The sequence below is a fragment of the Buteo buteo genome, chromosome Z (genome assembly GCF_964188355.1).
Source record: "Buteo buteo chromosome Z, bButBut1.hap1.1, whole genome shotgun sequence".
Lineage (NCBI taxonomy): Eukaryota > Metazoa > Chordata > Aves > Accipitriformes > Accipitridae > Buteo > Buteo buteo.
Window position 1 is genome coordinate 58,186,957 of NC_134204.1, and position 22,920 is coordinate 58,209,876.

General features: G+C 43.8%; 1 protein-coding gene across 6 annotated transcripts in view; it reads right to left on the reverse strand.

The window, feature by feature from the left end:
- Positions 1–17,239, reverse strand: part of SHB (SH2 domain containing adaptor protein B) — a 97,173-nt gene extending 79,934 nt beyond the window's left edge. For 2 of the 6 annotated variants that reach the window (XR_012649125.1, XR_012649126.1), the window contains exon 1: positions 16,291–17,232. Coding sequence is in view for 4 of the 6 variants with exons in the window: in XM_075021551.1 (XP_074877652.1) it covers positions 16,291–16,863 (573 nt within the window). In the remaining 2 variants the exon portion in view is untranslated. Of the gene's footprint in view, positions 1–16,290 lie in introns of all 6 variants that reach the window. The other 4 variants (XM_075021552.1, XM_075021553.1, XM_075021551.1 and 1 more) reach the window with 3 other exon arrangements.
- Between the last annotated feature and the right edge of the window lie 5,681 nt (positions 17,240–22,920).

The window sequence follows — 22,920 nt, forward strand, 5'->3', positions numbered from 1 at the left end:
CTCCCACATCTTGGGTTAAGTGCACTTCCAAGGCAAATGGCTAAACTTGTTCAACTGGTCTCCAAATTGCTCCTTCATGTCAGTGACTGACAAACACAGGACAGGAAAGAGAAGGCAATGGATGCCATCCACTGTCTACCAATGCATCACTCCCAGAAGTCTCAACTAGTCAGGCTACCCAGGATCTAATGCTGTATCTGCCACATCTGCTTTAGACACAGTCAGAGGATTGGCAACATGCTGAGGTTTTGTAAATGCAGGCTGGAGAGGGCATTCACACACAGGATCTGAACTCTGAAGTGGGATACAGTTAATTTGCCTCTCCTGTCAAATCCAGCCACCGTTCATGTGGGTCCAAACTGTCAAAATGAATCACAGTTATCAGAGAATCCCCAGAAGGCCTCAGACACCTATTCAGATTCCAAACTCATGTCTCAATTGGCTGCATTTGTCAGGGCTATTGTTAAAGGCCTGTGGCTTACCTCTTAATAGAATGCAAGATTATTAGAGCAGACTCTAAACTCCTACAACTACTGATTCATGTTCTATACAAGCCCATTCTATGGCACCCCATATATTATTTTCTGTCATGTAGATCTAGTAAGAGTAACCTGAGGCATGAGTAACTTCAAGCAAAAGAAACTCCAAAACATAAAGAGAAGTGCACTGATCAAAAAAGTAAGTGAAACTTGTATTTGAGCTTCCACAACCAGAGAGATCAACAAGCATTTAGGGAACACTCACAGCAGTTCTTCCTAGCAGGTTGTCTGTTAAAACGCAAAGGCAAAAGAAAACGAGTATGGCTCAGTTACCAGACCAGTTGACAAATTCAAAATCATAGCTCTAGCTAAATGGTCAGTCGGCAGATACAAGATCAAAAAACAACAACCCCCTCCCAAAAATTAAATACAAGCTGAGATTCTGGTTTACCCCTCTAATATATATTAACTAAGGTCCAAGCTTCACTATTGTTACATAGTCTTTGTTATTCTACAGTCTTAAAAAATACCATTTAAGACCTACCTATATTATTACATTAAATACAAGTTTAAATGAGTATTTGCATATGCAAAAGCATAATTTGCATGTGCAGCCACAGGAGGAAAACAAGGAACATATATAAATGCACAATTTTGCAGATATCTCTACCTGACTAAAAAGCACATTTTTAAAGGGAACAAACAAAAAAGAAACCAATGAGAACTTACTACACTGAAATAAACTGAGTATTTAGGGATAACGCCTCTTTGAACTGAAAGGAAATACAAAAGATTTATCTTTGAAACAGCAACTTCAGCACAGAACTGTTTGTTATTTGACTGATTTAGTGGCTATTGTGATTAAGGACACAGTATTCTGGAGGAAACCAAGAGGAATTATGATAAATAACATGAAGCAAAAAAACAAAAGACCTCTTCTGCAAGCCAGATCTTTTGGAGACTTATTATGGGACACCCTTTTGGGGGGGGGGAGATTTATTATTAAATATGATCTATTATAACTTTATTATTAATATGTACTTTAAAAAAAAAAAAAAAGGCAGACCATGTATTCTTCTCTCAGCTTTTGTGACTGGCAATTAAGTCCACCACTATCATAGACAAGAACATGTGACTGTCAGCAGAGATACATTAGACAAGAGCACTTAGAAACTGTGAATTTGTGTCAGAGAACACTATGGTTAACACATTTAACACAATGTAATGAAAATTCCTCACTGTGTCTGAGAATTCATAGTCACAAAAGACCACTCACTAGCTACAGTAGAAGTGATTCTATATTAAGTTTTTTTTGTTTTGACTTTTTTACAACCGCCATGTGAAATTTTTGAGAAATACCAAATTTCTCTCCTTGTCCCAAAGTGATCTCCAGGTTTCACATTGCAAACATGCCCTAGGTAGATGTTTCCTTAAAGCTCAGCCTGCATACAGAAGGACTGCAAAGTTTTGTCTGGATTTCTTTTCCAAATGAATGAATACTTGCACTTACGCTTTCTTCCATGAAACACTGAATTCAAGAACCTGTTGGGTAATCCTCCCTGTAGGCCCAGTACCGCCTTTTTTTCAAAATAAATTTCACAGCCTTGGGAAACCTGCAAATACAGTGATCAGTGCATGGCTGAATTCCCAAAAGGATCAGCAGCAGGATCAGGAAAAGTAAAAGAAGGATTTTTAATTTCTTGCTAATAAGTCAGAAATTTAGGTCATGATTCTAGAAGACTCTCTACAGATGGAGCTGTTGTATAGAGCCTTTCCTTCTGCTCCTAAATTTGAGTGTTGGAAAGACCTGCATCAGCTCTGCCTCCGGAAAAAATCACAGGCCTCATTCATACCTTTGATTTCCAGAAAGGGACACATTCCTTGTCTAAAATGTAACTGACACACAAATTGGGAAAGGTAGCTCCTAAATTTCTGAGACAGATGTGGACTGGTAGTGAAGTGTTGGAAAAAAAGAAAAAGCCACTATTTAATAACAAGGTTTCAAGAGCTACTCCCCCAAACAGAAGGCTTAGTTTTCAGAGAAGATGGATTGCTCTTTGTGGTTTCTACAAGTCCACATGCTCACAGTGAGAGGACCCAGCTGTTAACAAGCTGATATATAAACAACAGTTCTTGTCATCTTGCCTCCCCATTTCTCTTGTCTATGCTTTGATTCCCCAGGCAGTAATTGCAGTTCCCCGCTATCCCATGTGTGCTCCTACTTCGCATAGGGCAATGCAGGCCACACAGATGCTGCGGTTTATAGTTTAAAGACAGAGTTCTACCTTTCATCTCAGTAAGGAAAGGGTCATTCCTTGAACCATCCACTTGACTTTTTAAATTACACCATCCAACATCCGCCAATAGATCCAAGACTTATGGAAGGAAGGACAGACAGAGCAGCTATATAGGTATTGTTCCCTTCAGAAAACCATGTCAAAAAAAAAGAAAAAAGTCCAAAAAAATATTTGTATCCCATGCACTGCCATTAGCAGAGCATATTTTGTAAACCAATTTTCTATACTTCATGCACAATGCACAGCTACTCCAAAACCACACCTTATGTCTCTTTCCTTGCCAATGGCCTGTTTTACTGTAACGTTTACAGAAAGAGTAACATATCCAGGAAGATCTGTACCACAGTCCCTTTTCCTATCTATCACCATATGCTCTTTCAACTGCCAGGTTTCATATCGCTTGCTCCACTTCAACACAGTGCCTAGCATACTGTTAGTCAAGGATAAAATCCCACTGACACAGGGCAGCAAAGGAATCAGAAGTCAAACTGTATTCTTTGCCATGGGGCAGCGCTCTGCCTGAGTGTCTCAGAATCAGGCACTATAACCAACTGCTGGTAGGCAAGGACATATAAAAAGGTGTTTAGAGATACAAACATCTCTCCTATACCAAACTGTGTCAGTGAGCTTGGGGCGTAAAGAAGCTTGTAAAAAAATATAGAATAGGCATTTCTTCACTGATCCAAGCAAATACAATGGCAAACTGGCCATCGCAAGATCAGACTGCAAAGCAGAAGTTTACTAGCAAACTTGATGGTTAAAAAGAGAAAATCAGATTCACCTTTTTCCTTTCTAGATCCTTTCTTCTCACTAACCAGGCTAAAAAGCCATTTACGTAAGTTCCAATACATGTTCTTACTGTGCCTAATTTCTCATTTAGAGTTAAAATGCCCTTTAAATCAGAATAAACTGCATAACCTTATTCTGCCTACAGGTTTCACTTCCACATATACCTTATATTAGAACAGTCCTAATGCCAACAGTTTGCTTGCAAGGTTGCCTTAAGCTGGATGTATAAAAAAGTGTAATACAGACCTCTTTCCTTATCTGAGCAGTTTTGAAGGAAAAGCTGCAGGTAATATCTGTGCTATCATGCAGTAGTAAGACAGCTGGGTTTATGGTGGCCCAACTGTTGAAACAGAATTGTGTAATGCTGTTTTAGCTATGCTTAGTGTCTCAGTATTTCTGTGTTCACATGCAGATTTAACCAACCCAGCTCCTGCACACACCCATGTGAAAATTCACAGCACAATCCATAGAAGCAAGCACAATTCATTCCTTCTTGCTGAGCAGCACAAGTGTTCAGCCCTGCTTTAGTGTCCTCACAATATCATTCTCCCCCATTGACTCACCCAGCCATGCCCAATTGTATATACATGCACTTGATCTGAACAAAGCTGTATTCATTCTTTCATGCTTTTGCAGAAGGTATGCTTGTATGCTTTAGAGACTATTGTCAGACTAACTCCACATTCACTTACTGCACAGATTCATCTGCAGAATGGGGAAAACCATTCCAGCTTGACAGAGCTGTACCTTAGGGCCATCCTGCACTACTGTCCTTACAGGAATGCACTATATTAATATAAGTCTGTCAGCAATACTCAGGCTCCAGGGTAGGTTTTGAACATCAGAGTTACATTAAGGCTTAGGTTGCATGAGATCTCTGAAGACAATTAAACCACTCTTCTGCTCAAAGCAGCGGTCATATGAAAGCTAAACCAGGTTGCTCAGGGTCTTGCCCACACAAGTTTTGAAATTCTCCAAAGTTGGAAGGTCCACAACCTCTTTCTCAGCAATATGCATGTTTATATACATAAAATAACACATAATAACTATAACTGTATATTTTATATATTTATCATAGTTTCGTATATGTATGTGTAAGTACATGCATACAATGCAGATTTCAGAACTTCACAAATCATTTCAACATATATAAAAAGAAAACCTAAATTTACTTAAATAAAACTGGTAGACTACAGCAACAGTTTGAGATCAGACAGAAGATGTGTAGATCAGAGCGACAGAAGATGCATAGACCAGAGGATGTGATTAATTTGGCATTTGGATTCCATTCACAGATATTGTGGTTCCCAGGAAGATGGAAGGCATGCAAGTGCTACTCTGATGGACTGCTCTGGATTCAGTTCAATAGTTTAGAAAAATCCTTCCACAGGCAATATGTGGTATCCACCACGTAGTTTTCACTTGTATTTAAAGTCAGAACCTGTAAGGCAATAAATCTGCTGTTGACATGTTGACTCTTTTCACCTGCCTTCTTCTGTTACCCATGCAAACTCCAAAACTGCATTCATTTTTAGGTGGATTTTTTTTCTTTCACTATCCAATTTAGCCTTATCCAACTTTTAGCCATGTACCAATTGTTACTACCTTTTCAGGTTAAACAATATACCCTCTCCTTGTCTCCTACATTTATTAGCTTTATCATTCTGAAGACTTTAATTAGAATTGCTGGCTGAACATGAAAACACAACGACAAAAGAAAGTGTAATCATAGGGACATATCTCACTATTACCATTAACACTATTTGTTCTTCTAATACTTTTGGTAAGCTAACGCTTATTCACAAATGCAAATTTAACTTTTACAATGAATGCTCCAGGTTCTTCATATGTGACATAGCAATCTACAGATCTTGCAAGATCATGAATTGGATCTACACCATGCAGCTTTCTCTTGTTTCCATGAAGTTGTCAGCTGCTGGAACCATGTCAAAGTCATCTCTACTGAATCAGCAAAGAGATGTAAAAGCAATGGATTACTTTCTTCTCTCTCACAGCTGTCTTTTTTGAGTATAGATCCTCATAGCAATCAATAGATAGAAAGATTAAGCGGTGAACTTATGCAGAAGCAGTAAGAGGTAAATCAACTGTGAAACACACACGGCAAGCTTGTAATGGGCATGCCAGTGGTAGGACATGGAAGGCTACTGCATGCAGTGACATACTTCCAGAGGCATCCCTGTAGCCCACCTGACCTCTCAAAGATAAGGCACCAACCTGCTGAACAGCAGTAGGGCCACATGGCTCCTCTTTCTGCATCAGAAAGCTGAGGGGAGGAAAGAAAAAGGTGCACCCTTCTGCCACCTCAGAGAGGCAGAGCTGTGTAGCTCCAGCCTATCTCCCTGTAAAGAGAAACACAGCCAGCATCCTGCTGTTATGCCCAGAGGTCTGCACACACTGACCACTTCTGAAGTCAGGGTGTTTCAGTCTCACTTCCAGCTGCCATTGCAAACTGTTTGTGCCCCCTTCCACCTTCGCTTCAGCAACAGAAGCGTGTAGACTCCTCCAGCACACTAAATGCTCTAACTTCAGAGCAGTAGGAGCGCCTCTGTGCAGGCTTTCCAGCTGCAAGAGAGCCACTCTATGATACCACACTATAGCTGCAAGACCAGTACAACAACCTGGATATATCAAGGCAGCAACAGCTCCCTATTACCACAAGGCTTCTCTAGACTGAAGTGCCAAAGAGTGACCAACAACAGCCTCCCTGACAATTTTCCTAATAACACAATGGTGGTGGAAAACTCTGTATGATTAGGTTGTTCCCCTACACAGCTCAGGACTCACTGAGTTGCATTACCCTGGGTGGAAAGTCAGCCTGGAACTCCACACTCTCCAGTCTGGTGTTCAGCTTTACTCAAGCCTGTTTCATGGAGCACACAGACATTATAGCTCAGCACTCAGTCCGCACTGGACCAGGGAAAAACAATCCTAAGACAAACCTCACTTCCTGACGGATCCCAACATCACAGGTCAGGACTTTCAACTGAAATTCCCCCTGGACTTGACATCTCCTAACTGTATGCCACAATTCACCATCTCTTCGCCCATGCCAGATGAGCAGTTAAAATGACTTCAGTATTTAGCAGACACATATAACCCAAGCACTCTCAGATGTATGGTGACAGCAAGCCCAACTCAACAGCACCTGTGTTCCCTCCAATACTTTCCATCACCTTGAAAGCCAGCTGGAAACCATGAGCAACACCTGTGCAGTTCAGTGAATCCAGACTATATGAGTCATTTATTTCAACATACATAGCTTGCACAGGCCAAATCAACCATCCATTGATTCACAGAGTGTAGTGTTACACTTAACAGTTGGGAGCTGCATCCCACAGCCAAAGACCTCTCTGGAACTTTCCCTGTGTGAACTTGATAACAAGAGTGCGGGAGCAGGGAAAGGCAGGCATTTTTCTGCAGCCTTAGGGACACTTTTTCTTCCCCAAACAGAATGTAACAAGCATTCTAGGCAGCTCTCAACCTTCCTATTATAATCTTGGAGCATATGGCAGTTTTTAGTTTCTCCTAGGTTGCAGGCTTCTGATCCTTATCTATCTTTGAGTCATTTTTCTAATCCTTGAAGTAGGAAAATCACTCGCAGGATTACCAAATCATCCAGCTCATCTTCTTCATTGCTGCTGTGATTTCAGTAACTTTGCACTACCTTTACCAGACATACATGTCTGTCAGCCACAGCAGACCTTCTCAGATTAATTTCAGGTTTTAAACTGCCTCTAGTGGCTTTTCATTCTTCAATATCCCCTGCAGATGTCTGGCAGGGCAATCACACCTATCACTATGGCTAACCAGCTTATTTCATTAATGTAGACATGTCAGGGTATCGGAGACAAGAGAGGAGCACTGGAGGTGGAGGCAAAGCAATAATGTTCCCCTAATCTGAAACAGAGGGAAATTAGTCACAGATCACAAAAGCCACAGCAAGCTGGACCAATGCTTTCACATTAAGTGGCAGGATCTTCTCCAAGTTTAACACTAACCAAGCATTTACTCCTTTCTATACCGACCACAGGCAGAGTAATACAGTAGACATGAAATCTAAGAAGCATGAAATTTGGCATGAAATTTAACAAGTCCAAATGCTGGATTCTGCGCCTGGGATGGAGTAATGCTGAGCACAAGTATATATTGGGAGAAAAGTGGCTAGAAAGCAGCCCTGCAGAAAGGGATCTGGGGGTGCTGCTTGGCAGCGGGCTCAATATGACAGAAGAATGCCCTGGCAGCCAAGAGGGCAAACCACATTCTGGGGTGCATCAAACACAGCATAGCCAGCTGGTCAAAAAAAGTGATTATCCAGCATTGATGTGGCCTTACTTTGAGTATTGCGTGCAGTTCTGGACCCCACAATTTAAGAAGGATGTTAAGGTACTTGAATGCATCCAGAGGAGGGCAACAAAGCTGGCGAAACAGCTGGATGGCATGTCCTGTGAGAGATGGCTAAGGACTTTGGACAAAAGGAGGCTGATGGGTGACCTCATTACTCTCTGCAGCTTCCTGAGGACGGGAAATGGAAAGGGAGGTGCTGATCTCTTCTCCCTGGTATCCAGAGACAGGACAAAGCTGCATAGAGGAGGTTCAGACATGACATTACAAAACACTTCTGTACTGAGAGGGTGGTCAAACACTGGAACAGGCTTCCTAAAGAGGTGGTCAATGCCCCATGCCTGTCAGTGTTTAAGAGGCATTTGGACAATGCCCTTAATAACATGCTTTAACTTTTGGTCAGCTGAAGTGGTCAGGCAGTTGGACTAAATGATCGTTGTATGTCCCTTCCAGCTGAAAACACTGTATTCTATTCTAAGACAGGACCCAAATCTGTTTGCTGGAACAATATTAGTTGAAACTAAGGAAGAAAAGTTGTATCTGAAAAGCAGCACTTCCTTTAAAGAAAGAGACTGCCCTAAAACTTCACTTGGAGAGAATCCATAGGAAGTAACACCTTCCATAACAAACTTTCTCTACAGCACTTTACTGAGCTACAATCTAACAATCTCTGTAGGGTCTGCACACAGAAACTACCACAGAATACATAGCACAGCTCTAGGATGTTTCTATCTCATTCAGACTTTACATACTGATCTTCAAAACTACATTTGGGACACTTGTGACTTTTCTTTGAAGATTTAAGACTACCTTCTGTTGCTTTGGGGTTTATGTTTTTTTTTTTTTAAACCTTGCAAGATTAAAGTAGATCTTTAAACATCTCAGAAGAGCAGAGATTTCAATTCCAGGAGTGTAGTCTGTTCACACATGCTCCTCCTGGAGTTCCCTTCAGCAGCCTTTAGTCCACAGTCATAAAGAAATACCACATTATAAACTGTAAGTGGCTGAAGTCCCCCAGTGGTCACTATCACTCTCACACATAAAGCCTGTGAAATGCTTTGAAATCCTTTGGGAATATAGCCACTGATAATCTAATATCTAGTACTTTTGCAAAGCCACACGGAGACAACACACGAATTCAAGTATTACTGTTTGACATCAATGTATGGAATTCAGCAACAGAAACAAAGCAGATCTGCAGGTTTTTTTAATCTGGACCAAACAGACTGCAGCTATTTTTTAGAGTCAAATATTAATATGCAATTAACTTTAAGCTGGCCTTCCATCCCTCCAGTGGAAAACACCCCAGTCCACTGCAGCCATGAGTGGTTCTGTTTGTTTATCAGTTAGAACTGAAAACTATGGTCAGGAAGTCCAAATGACTGGCCTGGTAGATGAGGGGAGAGCAGTGGATATTGTCTACCTGGACTTCAGTAAGGCCTTTGACACTGTCTCCCATAAGATCCTCATATACAAGCTGTTGATGCATAGGCTGGATAAGCAGACAGTGAGGTGGATTGAAATCTGACTGAACAATGAGTGTGGTGATCAGTGGCACAAAGTTTAACTAGAGTCCAGTGACTCGTGGTGTACGCCATGGGTCAATACTGGGTCTAGCCCTGTTTAACATCTTCATTAATGATCTGGATGATGAAGGAAGAGTGTATCCTCAGCCAGACAACACCAAACTAGGAGGAGTGGATAAGCTACTAGTGAGTCATACTGTCATTCAGAGGGACCTCTACAGCCTAGAGAAATGGGCTGACATGAACCTCATGAAGTTCAACAAGAAGTGCAAAGTCCTGTACCTGGGGAGGACTACCCTCATGCACCAGAACATGCTGGGAGCCAACCAGATGGAAAGCAGCTTGGCAAAAAAAGGACCTGGGGGTCCTGGTAGACACCAAGTTGAACATGAGTAAGCAGTGTGCCCTTGCTGCAAAGAAAGTGAATGGTGTCCTGAGCTGCATTAGGCAAAGCATTGCCAGCAGGTCAAGAGAGGTCATCCTTCCCCTCTCATCAGCACTGGTGAGGCCACACTTGGAGTGCTGGGTCCAATTCTGGGATCACCAGTACAAAAGAGACATGGACATACTGGAGAGAGTCCAGCAAAGGGCCACAAAGATGATGAAGGGAATGGAGCACCTCATGCACAAGGAAAGGCTGAGTAAGCTAGGACTGTTCAGCCTAGATAAGAGAAAGCTCAGGGGTGATCTTATCAATGTGTATAAATATCTGAAGGGAGGGTGCAAAGAGGACAGAGCCAGACTCTTTTCAGTGGTAAATAGTGACAGGACAAGAAGCAATGGACACAGATTTAAACATAGGAGCTTCCATCTGAGCATCAGGAAACACCTTCCATTGTGAAGGTGACTGAACACCGGCACAGGTTGCCCAGAGAGGTTGTGGAGTCTCCACCCTTGCAGATATTCAAAAGCTGTCTGGATATGGACCTGGGCAACTGGATCTATGTGGCCCTGCTTGAGCAGGGCAGGGCTGGACAAGACAATCTCCAGAGATCCCTTCCAACCTCAATCATTCTGCAATTTTGTGATTCTGTCCTTGCAGTAAAGCCTAAGCCCTTGATGCCAATTTCAGTCATTACCAAATGTCTTTTGGCAAATATTTGAAAATGTGACTGTGAATACAGATGGGGAGACAAAAGTTAAAGCACCAAGCTCAGGCTAACTGCTCCAGGACACATACCAGCCACCTCTCACACCACAGAATGCTCAGAATACAGGTTGAAGAGACAGAAAAACATACATGCTAATTCCTGTTGTCCAGGAATAGGACAGGGAGATAACATCAAGATCGAAGTGTCTATGATTACAGATACACCCAAATAGATTACACCTGGACAATGCAAGTAAAGAAAAACACACAGGCACTTCTAAAAAGAAAAATATATCCCTTCTGAGTTTTGCCTAGAACTTTTAACCTCATACCTAACATCCTGTACCCCTCACCCTCTCATTCCAAAAGGAATGAGCACTTTGTACCATGTAATGAGCCCAGAAATTAAGCACATGACAGCTCAGAGCCTGTGTTCCTAGAAGCAGTGTGGGTCTCCTGGATTTGGGAAGATAGCCCAGCACAGAAACATATTCTTCTTAAATGCTTTCTGGTAAAGCAAGAGAGGGTACATATGAGAGAGTGACACAAGCACCTATTCTTGCTCATTGGGGGCCAAGTGAGCACAGTTCATAGGTATTAGGTACATAGGTTGCATGGAAAGGGGTGGAAACAGGGTAAGGTCCACCCTGCTCAGTTCCCTTATAGGAATTTCTCCTGCGGTATTAGCCTTTTTCAGAATAAGGCCCTGTGGAACATGTTCAGTTACAGTCTCCCAGTAAATAGTTCAATAAGCATGCCTTAGCTCAGAAGGGGCAAGTCAGTCTTCTCACTTGAATCCAGTAACTGAGGTACTTTCTTTCAATGGTTTGGATCTGCTTACTGTAAGGGTATACATGATACACTCTTCCAGAAGGCTACCACTCCCTTTCTCGATCTCCATGTGTCTAACTGCTTCATACTCCTTCCTGATAGCCTTTCTCTGCTTGGATCTCTCTGTGTCCAAGAGTCTGAAAATTTGGATGGTTCCCAGAGCTGAGAATGTTCCAAGCTACGCCATACAGTGCGATGCCAGGCACACTTGTAACTGAACAGTCTTACCACATCACTTCAAACAGCCCTAAAGTCACTAAGACTCCACACGCTCAGGTAACAACTGAATATTTTCCCATTCATAAGACTGTGATAGTCCCTTAATCATGAGACTGGCATATGTGGAAAAATGCATTTCTAGCTGCAATACAGCAACATGAGATAATTGGAAAAAATGCTGCTTGCTGCCTTTATGTGTGGCCTTGCCCAAGGCATTCATGCAGGTTCACAAGACCAGTGGCCACTGGTAACTTTTTCTTGAGAACTTTGATTCAAAGGCAGAACCATATGTCGATGGGAACCACATGCAGAGAGGAAGACTGTCTCAGAGTAGAATCAATTGTAAAGAGTGGCATCCTGACACCCGGCTGCAACGGATTAAACGTCGGAATAAGACAGAGTTACATTTGTAGTTTAGGATCTCTAGAAACTATATACTTTGATATAAATAACTCCAGCACTGCTTAGACATTTCAAGTGTTTTCTCAGTGCACCTTAGAATACCAGCTGCAAGATTCTTTTAAATACACCTGACTTGTTCTCACTTGCAAGATCAAATAAAAATTAGACCTTCCATATGCAGAAATAAGACAAACATCTTCTCAATGTTTACTAAAAGGTTTTAATTATATACACATATTAATTATGTTCCATGAAGCGTAAGCACTTTTATGCAAGACCTTAAAAGTTCAAACAGCATTTCCACAGTCTATTGCAATGTCAGAAAGGTACTTGTTTCTTACATAATGGGGGCAAAGCTTTCAAGACAAACAGCTTTAGCTGTTTAGCTTAGCTAGCAGCCAAATCTCTGTGCCACACACTTCTGAGCTGGATTGCATGGAAACAAAGGGTTTTTTTTCCTTATACAAGTATAGAATTTGCACATAGACATTGTTTTCAGACCTTTGTAAATCAAGTCAGCAACTATGCTGCCCTGAAGTTTCCTGCCTGATTGCTGCTGCCACAAAACATTTACATGCTTTTGCAATGGACTAGCTCTGCCTGTGCAGAACTGAGCTATTTTCTACAGCATCAGGTATGTCCTGTCCTGTGGAAATGGATCTTGCAACTTGCAGTGTCTTCTGCATTCCATATTGGGAACTGCTGCACAGTTCTGCCTCCACTGCACAGAGGAAGTGCAAAATGCTGCTCATTATGAAATAATTATCTTTTAAACAACAAGTAGGCTACAATCCCAGCTTTTAAATCCTAAGAACTTCCTGCAACGGAGTATGATACACTTGCCCTTTGAATAGTGGTCCAGGTTCTTTGGCAGCAAAGCCAGGCAAAGAAATGTTTAGGTGCAAAAAGCATAACAGGTGAGAAAATACACAAAGCATCCTTTCACACAGACACTTTCCCCTCAACTATTACTACTTTCATGGATTTACACACACCACACAATGCCAGATAGAGGACAGTCAACTCAGGAAGAATTCAGGTCATTCTTTTAGATCCCCAGTTCACCAAGTAGTTTTTCTGTTGAGCTGATGTTAAGCCAAGTCTCACATTTATTCTTAAACAAATATAGTGGCCGCCAGGTTGTTCCAGCATACAGCCACATGTTGCTCCAGCTTGCCTACACTCATTCATTTGCCACAGGAGAGCTAAGAAGTTAACATCTCCCAGGCCAGCCCTAAAGACGGAAGCCACTAATTTCTTATGTTGTTCTGGCTTGTCTACACTCATTTGTCTGCCACAGGAGAGCTAAGAAGTTAACATCTCCCAGGCCAGCACTAAAGATGGAAGCCACTAATTTCTTATCCTCCATGCTGGAGGAACTGAGCTGCTTCTGCCATGAATTCTAACATAGCCTGCTCTCCCTTGTTTGAAGATAAGCATCACTGTTAAAGCCCCCAAACCTGCCTGATTGTACTATCTAAATAAAAAATCCACCCAACAATTCGAATTCAAAGACATATGGCAACGGTGACTCCCTTGGGCATCTGTTGTAGAGGCTAGTCACCTCACTATTAAAGATGCATGGCAATTTGGGTTTGCCTGCTTCAACTTTAGTCAGTACTTCTACCTCTACACATCAAAGCTTCCTGAACCCCAGGTACATTAGATCTCTGTGGTTACTTTTACAACCTGTGCCTGGAATCTTGCAAAATACGATCATGCCTGCCACTGCTTTTAATCTCCATCTCCTTTACTCCCTGAATCAGCCAGTCATTTTTTTCCTGGGAATTTTGACTAACTAGTCTGTCCTTATTCATACTTTACCATTTGTCCTTTATAAGTAACCACACTAAACAAGCACCTTCCCGAATGTCCTTCCCATTCTAGAAAGTCTTTCAAGTTTAACACACAACTGAGCTGTCCAGCCAAATCTTCACTGATGACCAGTCACAAAAGTTATAAAATTGCTCACTGAATTTGTTCAAAACCACACTTCTCACTTCTCAGTTAACACATAAAGGAAAACAGCACTGTATCCTTGTAAATGAAAAAGAAAAAAAAACAGGTGCTGGAACACAACACAAGCATTTAGTGCACACTGTTGGATTGTTAAACACTAACTTACTTCTGTAATGACAGACCTATACAGCAACTAGATCTTTTTTCATTCCTAAGGTACTTACTAGCTTAAGGTATACTACCCACAGATTTTTTTCCCTGCAGTGCTTTTAATATCTCTATCAACTCTTCTGAATGTCAGACCTCTAGTTTTTTTAATACCATCTTTACTGTCCCCTCTACTATATACTTCTTACAGAAGTTTATTTCCACTGGCTTTATTTGCCACTGGACACACTCTGTTAACTAAATTCCTCATTTTTTCTCCTCAGGGAATGACAAGTGTAGGAGAGCAGCAGTTCTCTGCCTGCCCACTACAAGCACTGCTTATCAGGTTCACCTGTCGGGCTTTACATTTCAGGGCTGTGAAATAAGAGAAATTTCATTTCCATTAGTGGGAGGAAATATCACAATTGAACAAAAGGCAAGCTATGTAGCTCCTTGCAACCAAATTCTGTTATGGATGGGGCAGGCACATTTACTTTTTAGGCGTAGGGACAATTTTATTTCTCAGACATGTTAAAGGTTGCCTGTTTGTCACAAACAGTTCTCTCTCTCAGAAACAGAAAGAATGTGACTATGACACGAGTGGTCTGCATCTTTTCTAAAAAAATTGTATGCTGCTCATTCAAAACAAGTTTTAGAACCTGCAGCAAGGGCTTGGGAGTAGCACACAGATTTATGGTCACACAAGGTAGCAGGTTACCCAGCAACAGATATAGTTTCTGCTTTGACAATTGCTTCAGTAGGGTCTAAAACTGAAAGATAATTAAAAAAAATAAAATCATTCCCCATTAAAAAAAAAGGAATAGCAGTTGCACTTGGAAGCATTTTGCCCCAAGCAGTTATTTTCTCTGACATATGAAGTTGCTGAAAGTTATTTGCTTAAGAGCAGATAAATGGTATCATCAACACAGGCAATTGAAAGAAGACTCACTATACTGAGACTGTAACATAGTGAGATTCTACTTCCACAAAAGAAGTTGCTTCCAGTCAGGAACTACAGGTAAAATGACAGACATTGTAATAAATTCTAGACTTTTAATCTTGTACCATCACCATCGCAAGCTGATTTATTTGGAATTCCACCTGGACAGGATATAATTTATCAGGTTCATGGAAATGTGTCACTCACTCTTCAATGCACTCATGTTACGTATTTAAACATGTACACACAGATCATTTAAATTGATAACGTTCAGCACATACTTAGAATTCCTGTGATGTGACTGTTACATGGAAGTAATGCCAATTTACAAAATGGAGGAATATTAATATCCAATATATGAAAAAACTAAACTATACTCACAGGACCAACAGATGTGGGGGGATATGTGTTGTGCTTACAAAATAATTAAAGCTACTTCCCTCTGCAAAGCTTCCCAGCTGTAACCCAAGTTCCTGAGCCCAGCACTTCCCAGTGCTAGAGCATTTTGTTCATATTTGTAGACAACGACCAGTGAAAGATAGGAGAACAATTGCAACTGAGCCAGTAGCTATAGAGTTTGCTTCAGGTACCTGCCAGTTGGAAACACAGCTATCATGGAAGTTGTGATGCTGTTGTAACACAGGACTTTGAACTACTTCACCTTTCACAGTGAAGTAGGAGGCAAAGAAGTTATTACTGAACACATGATAAATTGTCTCCTTAAAAACAGGTAGTCTGACTCAGGATGGCATCAGAATTTTTTTTTAGTTTTTTTATATATGACCGCTCCATACCACATGCAATGGGGCTGAGGCCAAAACTTTGAGTCAGAAGCAGAGGGCTTCTCAAGTGACTCTAGAGGTCCCCAAGCACCCCCTCAAAGAGTCAACATCCTCTTCTGCAGGAACATGCCAATCCAAGAGCCTTGATACCAATGAGGTTGGCAGTGCACTGTGCCCCAGAGCAGGGCTAGGCACACCTGCAAACCTGCCCTATCAGAAGGGAGGTGAGCTTGAAAGCCCAGAGGACAGGGCACCACCACTTCATGTGCCAGCTTTGCACACGCCCTGCCTATCCCGAGATATGAAAAAGGGCCAGGCCACCCCATGATGCATGGTGGAGTGCAGTGGCCACTCCAGATGCATTCAGACAGGAGCTAGTCCCCTCACCACGAATCATTCCAGGTGCTGACATAGCCCCAGCCCTACTACCTAGTCTACCGGGGCAGGAACAGGAGCACAACACTTACTTTATCTTTCACGGCAGAGGGGACAGAGGTCGCCACCTGCTTGGAGCCCTTGTTGAGCTTCTCGCCTGCGCCATCGCTACTCTCGACCTTGATAAGCCGGTGCCTGGGGGAGATGTACTTCACGTTGGGCGGCGTCGCCGGGCGGCGCTCGCTGTGGCTGCGAAAGAGGTGTGCGGAGCCGGCTGCACAGGTGGCAGGGGGTGCAGCGCAGCACGACGAGGAGGAGAAAGTCTTGGGGGCCGCCTCACCCACGTCCTCGGACGTGGAGTAGTCCAGGCGGCACATGGCGCGCAACTTGCTCAGGGACGAGCCGGGTCCGCTGTAGGGGTCCTCGAAGTCGCGTTCTTTCTGGGCGCGGTAGGCGCGGAGCAGGTCACTGGTGTCGTCGCGCAGGCGGCGATGCGGAAAGCCGGGCGACGTGTGGTGGTGAAGGTGGAGGTGCGGCGGCTCGTCGGGGCGGGGCGCGCTGCCGGCACCGTTGCGTTTCTCTCGGTAGTCGGGCCGCGGAGGCTGCGGGGGACTCTTGGTCTTGCTATTGCCCAGGCTGAAGTACTTATTCAGCCATTTGGCCATCGTCTCTCCCGGCCGCGGCCTGTCAGCACCGCGCGCTGCCCGCGGCGCCCCGCGCGCCAGCCCAGCTCACCGCCGCCGCCCGCATGGAGAAGCGGGGCGGCGGGGCGGGCTAGACGCCCCCCCCTCCGCGCACACGCCGCCCTTCCTCTGCCAACGACTGGAAGAGCCCAGCGTAGGCCCCCAACTTCCCGGCGGGACGGAACGGTTCCCGGCCCGGCCCGAGCCAGGCGCTCCTCCCCCGCAAGCTCCGGGGCTCTCGCGAGCGCAGACCCCGCTGCTCCGCGCTTGCAGCGCAGCCCGCCCTGACCTCAGCACGCACTGGGGAGGCGGGGGACGCGTCTACGTGCAGGCCCGGCCACCAGGACCCGCCCACCACCGCGACCGGGGGCGGGGAGAGCGGGGCGGGGCCGGGCCGGGCCGGGCCAGGTGCTGGTAGGCGGTGGCTGTGCGGTGCGCTCCGCCCTGGCCGGAAGGGCGCTGGCCAAGCGTCCCCCTGAAGGGCGTCCGCCCCGGGGCTCACTGCTGTCTCCTCGTAAGCCCTGGGAGGGACCGGACGCGCATCACCACCGTCAGCAGCGGAAGGAAGCGTCTCTAGGGAGCGGCGGAGAGTGGGGACGGCCGCTTGCTGCGCTCCGCAGCAGAAGGGGCGCGGCGGGGGCGTGTCAGGACTCGCCGGGCCGGTGCTGCAGCGGGTGGGACCCGCCGAGGCTTCCGCTCTGCGTCGGTGGAAGGGTGGGGGAGCGGAGCTGCCTCAGTGAGGAGACAGGAGGCATGGGTGCCTTTCGTTTCCTAGCTAGCCTGAGGTTCAGGCTGTCTGTCGTCCAGCCTTGTCGTCTGGAGGGGCTGGGACACCTGCAGCCAGGGTGATGTGGTCTCAGCCGCTGTCTGCACAGTTTGAGCTCTGACTAGTACCGCTACCTGTGTGTCCCCCTTCCCCACCGTGGGTAGGGCTTCTTACACTGGGCCCAGCTGGGCCCTATCAAAGGGCACCAACCCCTGTTGTCGGCTAGTGCTGGTGCTAAGCATGCAGGATATTGTGTATTTTGTTGGTAGGTGCCTTCCCCACGTGTGTTCCTAGGTGAGGATGACAGTAAATCAAATGCAGAGTTGATATCTGTGTGAATCGTGCTGCTCAACTTGCGTATTGCCAAGTGGGTTTGTCATGTTCTGGGCCAGTATGGTTGTGACCAGTTAGTACTGCTCTTTTTATCTTTCACCATATGTGCAAAGGTAAACATCTAGTATAGCAAGTTTTCCCAAGTTCTTTCTGCCCAGCTGTGATAGTCTCACCTGAATTCTTAGTCACCATCCTGATGTGGTCTGGCCTTAGAGAAGGCCAAAGGTATTGAATGGTTGTTCAGCTGGGGATAGTAATATCCAGGCCCATTGATGGCCTTTGCCGCAAGAAAGAAGTTAAGCAGACAAAAGAACTACCCAGGTGATAGCTTGGCCTGTGGTGTTTCAATTGTGCATGTTGATCTGGGACAGGAGGGTTTTGTTGTGGCTTTGTTCTGTTTATACTGCACAGGTGGCATTCAGCTTCAAAAAGAGTGGAGAAGGCCTCACAATTACTTCTTTGGGAGGCTTCTACCAGTAAGAATTCAGACCCATCAATACAAGCAATAAGAAGTTGGTTGTTCTTTTCCTTTTGGGATCATCCTTTTCACCCCTTCAATTCCAACCACTCCAACTTATGACAGGGTTTTCCAGATCTATACTTTCATGTAAAGCATCACCTCCACATTGCATTATCAAGCCCATGAGTGCAGAGATGAGTAAGCTGGGGACCTGCAGCTCAGGAGTTCTGTTCTTTTCACACAGGTCAAAGCTCTGCACAAGAACATCCCAGTTTCATTAGGAGCCATGGACATGTTCTTAACATGAACAGCAGAGGTCCTAACATGCTCTCTGCACAGAACTGTGGCCTGAAATTAGAATTGAGATGTAGGGCCCTTTTGAAGGTGGGAAAGGCAATGTTAGTTCAGATGGTGGTGTGAAGATGTCAGGAGCTAGTCACATTTTGCACTGTTACTTTTAATCATTTGGGAGATGGACGTCTTCCTATCTTCTCTTTTATATTCACACTGGGGGGAAGGATGGAGAGGAAGCCTTTATCTACTTGTCATCACAAGTCACCTGTGTAGTGCCCTGTTGCATTTTGGCAAACATATATATAGTGCCCTGTTGGCATTGTTGAAGCCCAACATCAGAGTCATACCTGTCGTATATTTTACACACCCGCACCCAGTCATAAATTCTGAGGACAGAATGGAGTCAGTTGTCTTCATGAGTCGTTAATTATCTTTATGAGTTAAAGATTTTCATGTGAAGTTTTTATCTGGTTTTATGGACCATTTTAACCTTGCTTTTGGCTGCACATTCTCTATAGGAAGCTTCATTCTCTCTTTTGGGTGCAAAGGAATTCCTTGAGTTTTGTCATTAACATGCAGCTTGCTCAAGATAACTATATCTGTAAGTTGTAGTGACCTTCTGAGAACAGAGCTCCTCCACTATGAATGCAGCGTTCAATTATAATTCCTTCCTAGCAGGACAGCCTGCAGCAATGCCATCAGCTTTTGTGGAAAGGAGGATAACATGCTTGCTTTACTGGCTTGGGCAGATGGAAACATTTCTGGTTTTACATCCTTAGTGCTGTTCTCCCATCTCTGTTCAGCATATTCATCCTGATTGACTTCAGGGGTTTTTTTAGAGCAACTTAGCCTGAAAAGTGTCCTGTTTCTTGACTGGCTAGTGGCAGGGTCTTTCAGGGGGTTGCAAGACTCCCAACAGTTGCTGTTTCTAGGAATGGCATGCTCCTTTATACAAGGGCAAGTTTTTGCCCTGAAGCAAGATAAGTTTCGATTTCTTTAAAACTCGAAGGATCTTATTACCTGGAAGTCTAGCAACTTCCTAATTCTTGTTCTGCCAGACTTTCCACCAAGAATTTAGCTCCAGCGTGGGGGCATGGGAGGGGCAGGAAGGCCCGAGGAGTAACCCCAAACTCAGACCAGTGCTGTGCCTTGTGGCTTAATGAGGAACTACATTTTCTCCACTGCATTGACAGGCAGCTTGGAATGACAGGTGAGCAAAATGATGCCAATGCAAGGCAGCTTCTCTAATACTTCAGAGGTTCTTTTAATTTACCTACCATCAAATCTCAGCAATGTGGGAGCATAGGAAAGATGGGGATACTGGATAACCCCAGAAAAAGCCAAACCTGGATAATATCTATGAATGAAAATAGAAGAATCTGCAAGACAGGCATAGCAGAGGAATGAGATTAATATTTCTATCACCCGTGGAGCATGCCAATCTCAGAGATTGTTCCAACTTGAGTCTGCAAGGACCACAGCACTCTTGAATGTGCACAGTCTGCTTTCCAACCCCAGTCTGTTCATGCATGGTATATTGCACCTGCAGCACTCCTAGTCCCTGCTCTGAGTCATTTTCACACGGCTTTTTGGAGGAGCCAGGCTTCATCTTTTCAGAGCTTTGACTGGAGTCATGAGTTCTGGTTGGCTGATGTTGTGGTTTAACCCCAGCCAGCAACTAAGCACCACACAGCCACTTGCTTACTCCCTGCCACCCAGTGGGATGGGGGAGAGAATCAGGAAAAAAGGGAGGAAAAAAAAAAAAAAAAGGCAAAACTCGTGGGTTGAGATAAGGACAGTTTAACAGGACAGAAAAGAAGAAAATAATAATGATAATAATAATAATGACAATAATTGGAATATACAAAACAAGTGATGCACAATGCGATTTGTCACCACTCATCAACCAATGACCAGTTAGTCCGCAAGCAGTGATCCATGCAGCTCTAGCCAACTCCCCCCAGTTTATATACTAGGCATGACGTCACACAGTATGGAATATCCCTTTGGCCAGTTTGGGTCAACTGTCCTGGGTCTCTCCCCTCCTAGCCTTCTTGCTGGCTGGGCATGAGAAGCTGAAAAATCATTGACTTAGTAAGACTACGTAGCAACAACTAAAACCATCAGTGTGTTATCAACATTTTTTGCATACTATGTCTAAAACATAACACTATACCAGCTACTAGAAACAAAATTAACTCTATCCATCCTGTCAAAACCAGGACAGGAGGTTTCTGGTATATTTTTTTACCAAATATAAGGATGGAAGGGTTAGTGGTAAAAGAGAACTTTCTTAAAACGTCTCTGTGAAATAACAAATCCTAAAATGTTACGATCTGAATTGAATATCTGTTTCTGCTTGGCCCTGCATCTCTTGAAGTAGAAGTACCAGGAGAGGCTTTGCAATTTGTTCCGAGTCAGAGAATGAGTAATAAAGAGATTTTTATCTCCACTGAGACCAAATGAAAAGCTGGCATTTGATACATGTATATTATTGCACATAAGTTATTCATTTGTGCTGAATAAGTGTGCACACTCCTAATCATATTAATATAATTAAATAATGAATATAAGTAGCAACTTAAAACAAAAAAAACAACTGGAATTTACAAGACATTTGTTTCCTTTTGTCCTGGTTTCAGCCGGGATGGAGTTAACTGTCTTCCTAGTAGCTGGTACAGTGCTATGTTTTGAGTTCAGTATGTGAAGAATGTTGATAACACTGATGTTTTCAGTTGTTGCTCAGTAGTGTTTAGACTATAGTCAAGGATTTTTCAGCTTCTCATGCCCAGCCAGGGCACCTGACCCAAACTGGCCAACGGTGTATTCCATACCATGTGACGTCCCATCTAGTTCAGGAACTGGGAAGGGGTGGGGGGGCAGGGATTCGCCGCTTGGGGACTGGCTGGGTGTTGGTCGGCGGGTGGTGAGCAATTGCCCTGTGCATCATTTGTACATTTCAATCCTTTTATTACTTACTGTTGTCATTTTATTAGTATTATCATTATTAGTTTCTTCTTTTCTGTTCTGTTAAACCGTTCTTATCTCAACCCAGGAGTTTTACTTCTTTTCCTGATTTTCTCCCCCATCCCACTGGATTGGGGGGGGGAGTGAGTGAGCAGCTGCGTGGTGCTTAGTTGCTGGCTGGGGTTAAACCATGACACCTTTCATGCTTCTGGTTTCCTTGTGTAATAAGTGTTGCAGTACATGCAGTGCATTTCAAATTAAGATAAAGAAGAAAAAGTAGCAAGTGACATACAGAGCAAAGAACTTTCTGGAAAAAAACCAGAAATGTTCTCTTTCTTGATACACTTCTTTCTGGTGACTAATGTTGGATAGTTCAGAAAGGGTGTGTAGCATTCATAATGCATTTGGAGTCCTCCTATTTGCGTATATTGCATCATATTCAGGTAATGATTACAGATCATTCTGTTACCCACAAGCTAGCAAAATTCTGAGTATTTTCCTTTTGGTGTATGTGTATGACTAAAGGCAGGATTACTCAGAAGATCTGATTTTTCTACTTTCCATAATGACATCTTCCAGCAACTAGTTTATTCCTGAGTAAGGAGAAGTGCTCATACTGTGGTCATATTTTAGTTATTTAAGTCCAACCAATTTGTCCCATATTTTCATGCTGCAGGAAAAGAGAAACAGATAATGTTCCTCTTGAATTTTACTTTTGTAAAAAGTGTGGTTCACATTCAATCATCTTTAGTTTTCTTGTATCGCATGAGGTTTTCAAAGTCAGATTTTGAAGGGTTTTGTCACCTTTAGATGGCCTGTAGAATTTGCAAAAGTAGCTTCATAAAGGCAGCTGGAATTAGAGTATAGGGTGTTAGCAAGCATCCTGCTTGTCATCTGCGTACATCTTTAGGTGCCTCTGTTTCTGGAATTCTCTGGCCCAGGTGACCAATATGGGCTACATCATAGATTTGCTTTGGGCATGGACAGTCTGGAATGATTGGAATTGTGTCCTTCAATCCCAGCTACCCTCCAGAAAGTGATGAATTCTGACACTGATGTGGCTGCAGCAGCATAGGGTTCTTCATGGGTTGCAAAATCTGGCTGGGACCTTGATTCAGCCTGAATTCAGCTGGATAAGCAGGAGCTCTGTCCCTTTGATGCAAGCATTTTCCCCTGCTTTGTGCTGTAATGTGCAATGATCTCAGAATTTCTGACTTCT